Raw genomic sequence first — 9526 nt, 5'->3', positions numbered from 1 at the left:
GGTTTATGGCCAGATACCTCCAAAATTTAAGCGAGGATGAATAACAAAAACATTTTTTTAAATGATCTTAAACAGTGAACAGCAAATATAAAGTGGATGAATTGACAGGAAAGATGCTGACATGTATGATTTAAATTCCTGCCTGTTGTGGTTTCTGTTTTTTTCTCAGCGACTGAGGAAGAGGAGGAGAAGGAGGAAGAAGGCACAAACAATTTTGCAGTTCTGCAGTTTTGACAGCCCAGCCAATGAAAACGTGCTGCACATTTAGAGGCAAAAGGAGAACACTGAGGAGTGGAGGTGTGGCCTCCAGCATCCCTTATAACAGAGGGAGGGGGTACTGATGTCAGTCTGCCCTGTGATTGGCTGGAGCGATGGCTTTCACCAAGGAGGAGAAGATCAAGGGAGGGAGACGGGCGTCGGGGGTCACGACCCCACCGGAAGGTGGCTGGGGATGGATGATCGTCGCTGGCTGTTTCCTCGCCATCATGTGCATCCGGGCAGTGACCAGGTGAGTGTGTGTGTGTGTGTGTGTGTGTGTGTGTGTGTGTGTGTGTGTGTGTGTGTGTGTGTGTGTGTGTGTGTGTGTGTGTGTGTGTGTGTGTGTGTGTGTGTGTGTCCTCACTGTTACAGTGTAAAACTCTAATTATCTACAAAAGTAGATGATCTAAGTACAAAAGCACACATATACATAGAATTGCAGTGGGAGTTTAATTTTGAGGAGTAACATCGTAGCTTGCCCCCTACTGGATAAATCTATAAAAATAATAATGCAGCATTAAATCAGTCTGATGGGCTAAAAAAAGAAACCACACTGAATGTGCAGGCATAATCACTTGAGAATTTTATCTTTAGTTCTGTAAGAATATCTGATTTTGTGTTTGCGGGTGGATTGTGGAAGTGAGTATTGTAATACTTCCCTGTCAGGAATATTTGAGCTCTTATTAAATGTAAGGAATTTAAAAACATAACACTTTTAGTTGGAACAACATCAGTCAGAGTGATTGCATCCTTAGACGGCTGAATTCCTCTGCTCCTGCGTGCTGCTGAACATGACTTCATGACTTGTGTGGCGCACAATTCTGCCATGTAGCTGTTCTCAACAAGGCTTCATGTTCTCAGCTTTGGTCCTTAACACACATTTTATTACTTGGCAAGACTCAATTTCCGCTCAGCTCACATTATTGTTTAAGCCACTACCCTGATTCAGCAACAATATTTTCTTTTTTCCGCTAAGACTTTGAAATCCTGCTGAGTTGTTTCCATCTTACAACTTTGCTCTGCCGGGACATTGGCTGCACAGCTCAGCTGTTTGTTGGCACTTAATTTCCGCTGCCATTTCAATATGTGTACACTGAAAGATTGAGTACGGAAAGAAAGAGATTAAATCTAGATATATCATAATATACATACCGCAGACCTGTGAAGTGACATATGTGCTTAGTAGGCTGAGGGATGATGCCCTTGTTTCTGCTTCCTCTTCAGGTCCACAGTAGAGTTAGCCATGACCATAGTTCATAGGTGACTGGATATTCCAAACATGGGGGAAAAGGGGGAAAATAATTAAAAGTGAAAATCCTTCTCAACTAACTTACAAACATGAACACACACTTAAGTTAGAAAGCTAACAAGCGTTGTTGGTCAGAGATTGCGGCTCTTGTGAAGTACACTGCAGTCCTGCCTGCTCTGTCTGTGATGGAGCACTGACGTTACTATTGTATGAAAGATGTAATTTGCAAAATAAGGTCTCCATCTACGTAGAAGGGCACATTTAAGCGCAAAACTAAGGTGGCGTCATCATAAAACCCCAAAAATAAAAATATATAAAAAATTCTCCATCTTGGTTTCTGATTTTCTTTCTCCAAGGAGAACACAGTACAGCTGATTCACACAGCACAGAGCAGAGATAATATGTTGACTATGTGCTGCATGTTCTCAAGGATTTCTCTCCATTTCCAAATTATAACTTCAGTAGTTCTTTCGCCTATTCAGCGAGAGCTTCCCAATCTTTCTGGAGAAGATGCCACCTCAGCCCATTACATAATCTAGTCAATAAAGAAATAAAACCTGGGACTTTGTTGCGGATCCTTGAAGCCATTTAACTTGCATAAGAGGGAGAATTAACATTCCTGGCACTTATTTTATGTGTGTGTGTGTGAGAGAGAGAGAGACAGAGAGAGAATGACAGGTTTGTGTAATGATCAAGAGACGGGAGGTAAAAAGATGGCTGGAGTCATTTTTACAATTTGATGGTCGTCAACTTTATTTCCTCTTGGCTCGATTTTCACATGAGTCTGATCTGCTCTGGACATAGGACACAGTGACACTACTTAACAGACGATGAGAGTCATAGAAAATAAGTGAGAGAGGGCAAAGCAACCAGATTGGTGGTCAAGAATGACAGCCATAAAATGATAAACACCTCACTCAGCTGCAGTTTATCAGCTCTGGCACAATGCTGACACCCCATAAGACATCTAATAATAAATATTGCATCAGACTAGGGCTCAAAGTACTGTATGTTCTGACAGTAAAATGTCATTTTAATATTGACTGGCTTGATATGAGAAGCTGTGTCATCTTGGCCTGCGGACACAACAATAAGGTTTCATCCACTCGCTGATGCCAGCTCTTACTTTGTGTATTGTCTCATGACTCTGAATATAATAAATATGTTTTAAAGTTGCTATAAAGGAAACCATGTCACAGTCCTTCAAAACCAAGTGTGACCAGTTTATCTCCTCATTTAAAGCAGTGTTGTTCGGGGGCTTCTCTCAGTCCAGTGTTGTCTCAGATGTTCTTACTAGCTACTCTCACTCACACTCTGTTAGCTTCAAACAAACTGGATGATGTATCGTGTTTTGTGTCAAAAAGAAAGAGCTTCCAAACACTGACAGCATTTCAACATCAAATACTCGTACTTATTTGTGAAAAGAGTTATAGGTTAACTCTGACTGCATCACACAGGTTTTGTATGATGTTAAAATGCACTAAATACAAGCTCCCGCTGTCTCTCTATCCAGATGTGTTTCCATGTTCTTTGTGGAGTTCCAGCTGCACTTTGAGAAGGATTATTCCACCACTGCCTGGATCCACAGTCTGATCGACTGCACCACCATGCTCTGCGGTAAGACCGCCTGAAGGAACATCAGTGCTGCAGTTAAACCTGTTTTGGCAAAGTAAAACTTACTTGTTTTTGTTGGGGGATCCCATTTGTCTGTTTGGCGCAGGTTTTTCACAGGGCTGCAAAGAAAAAGTGAAAGAAAAAGATAACACACATGTATTCTGTATTTGTCTTTAACTGCTTCTATTTTGAACCGTCAGCTGACCTCCTCCTTTGCTCTTATCATGAGTATTACAGCCACTAGAGGTCACTTATGTAAACACTGGTCATTTTAAATATCTTGAGAAAAACGACCACTTGTCGTTTTCGCCATGAGGATGAGCTGACTGAAAATCACAGCAGTTGTAGAAATTAGACTGTAGATATTTCAGTGGATTGAAGTTCTTATTCATCTATTAGTCCAGATATTAAAAAGTCGGAATGAAACATGATTTAAAAACATCAAGCAAATCTTGGAGAAAAGACAAAGAGTGTGGGTTTATCAAAACTGGAGCACAATCAAATATCTGTTCAAATGAAGTGCAAACTTGTGCATTTATAAAAATGATTCACTCAATGATTCATAAAGTATGAAGTAAGTATGAATTGCTGTGGGTGGATTTATAGCCATAACCCATAAAAACTGTGTTTCCAGCTCCTTTGGGTGGTTTCCTTGGGAACCGTATCTCCTGCAGAGCTACAGTGATCCTGGGAGGTCTGCTGTCCTCTGCTGGCTTTGTGCTCAGCTCCTTTGCTACCAGTCTGGAACATCTATACATCTTCCTGGGCATCCTCACAGGTACACTAGCACGAAAAGCCAACATTTCATGGAGGATCTTAAAAGACTATGTAACTGTTGATGAACAGCAGCCTCTGCTGCCACAAATGATGATTATGAGACGCCGGCACTAATTCTGTTACTATCTGAGTGACAAAGGGTACCACACTATTCATTTTTAATTACTTTGACACAAGGCCAGGCGAGGAAAACCGAAAACATCTACACCCACAGCAGTTAGATGCATAATTGGTGGTGCAGTGTGCTCAGCACTGTTCAGCACTTCTCACGGGAGATCATACCTGCAACCTCAACCCAAAGAACACGCCATTCACTCAATTACAAGTCAGCGTAAGAGTGGCATGTATTGGGCTGAACATCAATCTGCATTCGCGTTTTTTGCTCATTAGAAAACTTTCACTGATACATCGTCAGCTAGGATGGAACCAGCTTTGCGGCACACAAAATGTCCAAACCAGGACAGCTTGTCTTAGTTCTGTTTAACCTCTGAAAATGGCATTCAGAGACCACATTTATACAACTGATAGAAATCATCATTAAGAGTATTGGATGTGTGTTTTTGTGTTTAGTCACTCTTCAAACTTTCCCCACAAGATAAAGTGTCTCATTATACAGCCCATCCGTGTAACCCTTTGAGAATGCTTTCAGTCGACACCACATGCAAGCACTTCTTTTAAAATTAGAAAAATACACATGGATTTCTACTGTGGCTCGCAGCACACATTAGCTGTTTGTTTGGTAGGAATGCACTTAAAATCCCTGATGACATTTAAGGTCCCATGGAGCCTGAATATAATCCAATGTAATGTAATACATGTATAACAGGGTGTGTCAGATAATTTCACATTTGGCATCATTTGGCAGGTTTTTGCCAAACTCCAAATCCCTTTATTCATCCTCTACAGGTCTTGGCTTTGCTCTCAGCTACACACCAGCCATAGCGATGGTTGGGCGGTACTTCAGTGAGAGGAAAGCTCTGGCCTATGGCATCGCCTTGTCTGGTAGTGACATCTTTACTTACCTGTTGCTTTGTTTTATTGTCATTCATATTTCACTTTCCAATCTCCTCTCCTCTCCTCTTTTCTTTCTGCTTTTTCTCTTTTCTTCTTATCTGTCTTTTATTGTTTTCCTCTGTGCTTTTCTCTAGTTTTTAAGTTCCTCCACCTGTGCCTCTTCTCTACTCTCTTTGCCTTATTTCATCCCATCAAATTTCACCTCATCTTCAGGTAGTGGCATTGGGACTTTTGTCCTGGCTCCTGCGGTCCAACTGCTGATAGAGCATTACTCCTGGAGAGGAGCCCTGCTCATCCTTGGAGGATTTGTTTCCCATCTGTTGGTCTGTGGTGCTCTGATGAGGCCGCTGGAACCAAGAGGAGATGAAAGGTATGTCTATCTTTAGTCTTTAGTTGTAGTTCTAGTCGAACTTCTAGGAATAGTTTCAGATTTTGGTAATATATGCATGTTCAGTTAGGTGAGAAGATCGATACCACTGAGCTAAGCTAACTGTGTCCTGTCACTAGCACCACATTTAATACACAGACATGATAGTGGTATTGATTAGAAAATCAGAATCAGAATTACGTTTTTTTGATCAATTTCAATCTATTAATCTAATATCCTGTTCCATTTAAAGGATATGGGAGAACAACATGGCAAACCTGGAGAAAGATTGCATGATGAAAGTGCTGGATTCCAAAGACACTGAACAAATATCTGCTGACTGCAGCCAAAAGCAGCTAGAAATAAACAACTTAAAGGATACTGAAGATCTACTCATAGCCAATGGAGCACTCAAAAACTTTGGACTTGAAAACAACAAACTAGGTCAGGGAAACATAGCGCTGCTGTCAGGCCCGAGCCTGCCTGATCTCAGTCTGAAAGATCTGAAGATAGCTGAATGTATTTTATTTAGCAACAAGCTGACAGAGAAAATGCTAGGGGAGAGTAAACTCTCAGATCCTAAACTAGCAAATGGCAGCTCAGTTGAGGACTTGAAATTAGTGGAAAGCATGAACTTGAACAACAAGGCAGCTGATATGGATGCTAAGATTGAAGACTCAGGACTTACCAAAGCCATACCAATAGATGCTTGTCACTTCGATAAAACCATTAGCCCTCCTCCAGAGCCTTTAGTGACGCCCAGAGGTCACTGCTTTTGTCTCAAGTCCAGTGAAGAGTTCGGATTTCTCCTTTCATCCGACTTCCTGATTCTGTCTGTGTCCTTCTTGTTTCTGGCATATGGCTGCAGCGCTCCATTAGTATACCTGGTTCCTTATGCCCTCAGTGTAGGGTTGGGACACCAGCAGGCTGCCTTCCTAATGTCCATGTTTGGTGTCAGCAGCATTGTGGGTAACATCACCTTTGGATGGGTCACAGACAGGAAGTAAGTAGAGGCCGCAGGTGTGTTCTTGTGTGTGTGAAATAAATTGCAGGTAACTAAAGCCCGATGCTGGTTTCCTTCCCTCTAGGTGTCTGAAGCGGTATCGCTTACTGTGTTACATGGTAGCGATAGGCATGGAGGGCCTCTGCTGTATGTTCGTCCCCTTCCTTCACTCCTTCTCCCTCCTGGTTTCATTTTCCGTTCTGTACGGGTACTTTGACGGGGCGTATGGAGCGCTCATCCCTGTGGTGACCTCAGATCTGGTGGGCTCCACCTACCTGACCTCTGCTCTGGGTGTGGTCTACTTCCTGCATGCCATTCCCTACCTGGTCAGCCCACCAATAGGAGGTAATTGTTCATGAATTATTTATTGCACTTTTTGAAGGTGTCCTATAAATTTCTTGGAAGTATCACAATCATTCATTTTAAGGTCTTGACATTTATACCAGAAACAAGTGAAAGCCGAGATGATGTTTCTTCTGGTGTCTCAGACTCTTTGGTCATGCTACTTTTCGCTTTACTGCAAAGACTACAGATGTTGTCAGTGATTATAAAATTGGCCCTCTACTCCCCGCATCATCTGCTATTTCCAAAGAGTAGAGAGAGCACTATTTCTTTCTGTGCTATAAATTCGTTTATTACATCCATCACTCTGTATGTGGATGTTTTTAAAAACGCATTTTACCCCCACCAATAGTGTTTTAGAATATCTCTCCTTCTACACAACAATGCAAAAACAATTTAAAACTCTCACATAAGCACACCAGGCCAGTAGGTGGGGATGTTGTGGGGATGTTGTGGTGCTATGGGGCTAAATTAAACACCATAGAGGAGCATTGTGAGCATAAGTTTATATTGTACTTTGAGATGGATTGAAAACTATTGGGTGCAATATATTTATGTGCCTCCTCACAGCGGTATAATGGTGAAGTAAAGCCAGATTACCTTGTAAACATGCATTTAAACCTATCAGTGCTGAACACACATAAACAAACTGGTATCCCACCATCTTGGGTTCATGCTCAATACATGCAACAACAATTGCCATGTGCAAGTTGAGAGCAAGATAGCAACATTTCCCAAACGCTTTGTTTCACCTGTCCCATGAATAAAGGTAAAACTGAGTTTTGGCATTTTTCAAAAGCTCACTTTTCAGTGAGCCAGAACTGCGTTTTCACCATTTTCATGCGTACAGGAAGCCAAAATGCAGAGAAAATCTTACATTATCAAAAATAACGTGTGGATACAGCCACAAATATTGAGGGTTTTTTTTCCACTGAGGTATAACACATCTGCCCTGCTCCTGTCACCAGGTTGGTTCGTAGACAGGCTGGGAAACTACACAGCAACCTTCTTCCTCAGCGGGGCTTCCTTCATGTTCAGCTCTGTGGTCCTAGCAGCAGGCGTCCTCGTCAAACACCATCGGAGGTCCGCGTCTGACTCAGCTGCACATTTAAATCCCAGTCACACTGCTGCTGCAGCTCAGCAGGGCATCATATGATGGTGCAAATCAAGGTGCTGCTCCTCCATCTCTGTGGATGTGTGCCTTACCACTGCTGACATGAGTGTTTACAAAGAATATCGTAGAGGTGCTATTTTGATGTGCATCGTACGCCACTCATCAACAGCATTCCCCCGACGAATTGGGGATAACACAGCTGTGCCTTTTTTTTTTAAAGAATTTATTTAATTATTGTGACTTTGAGATACATATTATGTTATAATGATGTTATAAAGTTTTTCTGTTTATTGTTTTATGTGGATATATTGTTTTGTAGAACCAAAGAGATATCCTAAAAAAAATAAATATTTACAAGCAGGTTTTGGCTGTCATTCACAGGCTTTAGTAAGCTTTCCAGTAATACTGACATGTGCAAACTGTTCACATCAATTTAATCTAGCTTTTGAAGTGTTGCTATTAATTTCCGCAGTTCAACAACAGTTCAATGTATTTTTCTTAAACCTGGCCCTTATTTTCAAAAAAGTTTCATCTTGCCAATTGATTAATTTCATCAATACATGTGTTCACACTACGAGTGACAATGCTACAAAACAGCACAACCTGCTACATTGATGCCAAGTCGCCTTAGAAGAGCTGCTTTTGATGTGGCAATGGCATCATGAGCTTGTGTTCCACATTAATTTATGAACATCAGATTTCGCTGCTCCATTGCATCCCCATGTGCACAGCAATAAAGCTAGCATAGCGTCAACTAGCGAAATAACACGCCTGTGGGGAGAGAGAAGGAGAGTGGAAATGGTGAAACAAAAACATAATTGGTTGATTATTCACAGGCACACACTAAGTGTCTGACGTTAGTTTGTAGCTTCATGACGCCGGCTTCTATTGAAAATGACTTGCATGACTTTGTTGCTCATAGTGTGAACACAGCATTAAGCCACTCTATGTGCAGACGCACACAAGTGTGAATGCACAAGTATTTACTTTTTTAAATATACCTGAACAATTGTAATGATACTCCAGTTCTAGGAGGCCTTTTCTAATATTGCTCATGTGATTTCTGTGTTTGCGTTGCAGGCTTAGTTTCCTTCTGTGTGTCATATCAGAAGAAGCAGGAGAATGTGATTTGTTTAAGATAAGATAAGATAAGCTGCACCTTTATTCATGTTAAACAATAACATGTTATACAATAACATGTTAAAAATGTTCCTCCACAACACCAAGTCTTATTGGCAGGTTCACAAGACCAACACACTGCAGACTGAGAATAAACAAGGAGTACTGCACACTTTCAAACACTTTTATCTTACTCTAGGTAATGATGATGTCTGTCTAGATACACTCAATTTACCATAAACTTATAGTCAATCATGAACAATCTACAGTGGATATTTCTTATCAAGTATGCTTGATTGTATCAATGTAAAAAGACAATAAAAAACTGGAGCTGGTCTCTGAGAGATGAAAATCTTTGTGATAAGTGATATTGGTTAGTGATACAAATGATTTCTTGAGGGACATTGGAAGAAAACTTCGGGTTTTTTTGTTTTGTTGGGGTTTTTTTATGTGGTTAACTGAAAACCCCACACATTCCTTTGACTTCAACTTTGTGATTATTGTGTATTTTTAAGTTTAGTATGATTTATGTCATGATTCACCTTGCCTGTGATATGTCTTATATATCTATACTTGAATGTTATTATTTGCAGCAACAAATACCAAAATGTGAGATATATCAATCAAAGGTAATGTGCTGTAATGTGATGTCATGGCACTGGGACAGCA

General features: G+C 40.9%; 1 protein-coding gene across 1 annotated transcript; it reads left to right on the top strand.

The window, feature by feature from the left end:
* Nucleotides 1-301: 301 nt before the first annotated feature.
* On the top strand, nt 302-7810 carry LOC139210500 (monocarboxylate transporter 12-B-like). The gene is made up of 8 exons (XM_070840499.1): nt 302-508; nt 3021-3124; nt 3756-3899; nt 4805-4900; nt 5126-5282; nt 5533-6282; nt 6368-6627; nt 7593-7810. Exons 1-8 carry the CDS (start codon nt 372-374, stop codon nt 7778-7780), a joined length of 1836 nt encoding a protein of 611 aa, XP_070696600.1. The 5' UTR covers nt 302-371; the 3' UTR covers nt 7781-7810.
* Nucleotides 7811-9526: the final 1716 nt, after the last annotated feature.

This window comes from Pempheris klunzingeri, chromosome 12, assembly GCF_042242105.1.
Source record: "Pempheris klunzingeri isolate RE-2024b chromosome 12, fPemKlu1.hap1, whole genome shotgun sequence".
Taxonomy (NCBI): Eukaryota; Metazoa; Chordata; class Actinopteri; order Acropomatiformes; family Pempheridae; genus Pempheris; species Pempheris klunzingeri.
This window is presented reverse-complemented; position numbering and strand designations above follow the sequence as displayed.

What these genes read in the sequence shown, in the direction of transcription:
- LOC139210500 (XM_070840499.1), top strand. Translation starts at nt 372, where the DNA reads ATGGCTTTCACCAAGGAGGAGAAGATCAAGGGAGGGAGACGGGCGTCG. An exon ending in CTGCACCACCATGCTCTGCG is followed by an intron (nt 3,125 to 3,755) that starts GTAAGACCGCCT and finishes CTGTGTTTCCAG; the next exon opens with CTCCTTTGGGTGGTTTCCTT. An exon ending in CTTCCTGGGCATCCTCACAG is followed by an intron (nt 3,900 to 4,804) that starts GTACACTAGCAC and finishes CATCCTCTACAG; the next exon opens with GTCTTGGCTTTGCTCTCAGC.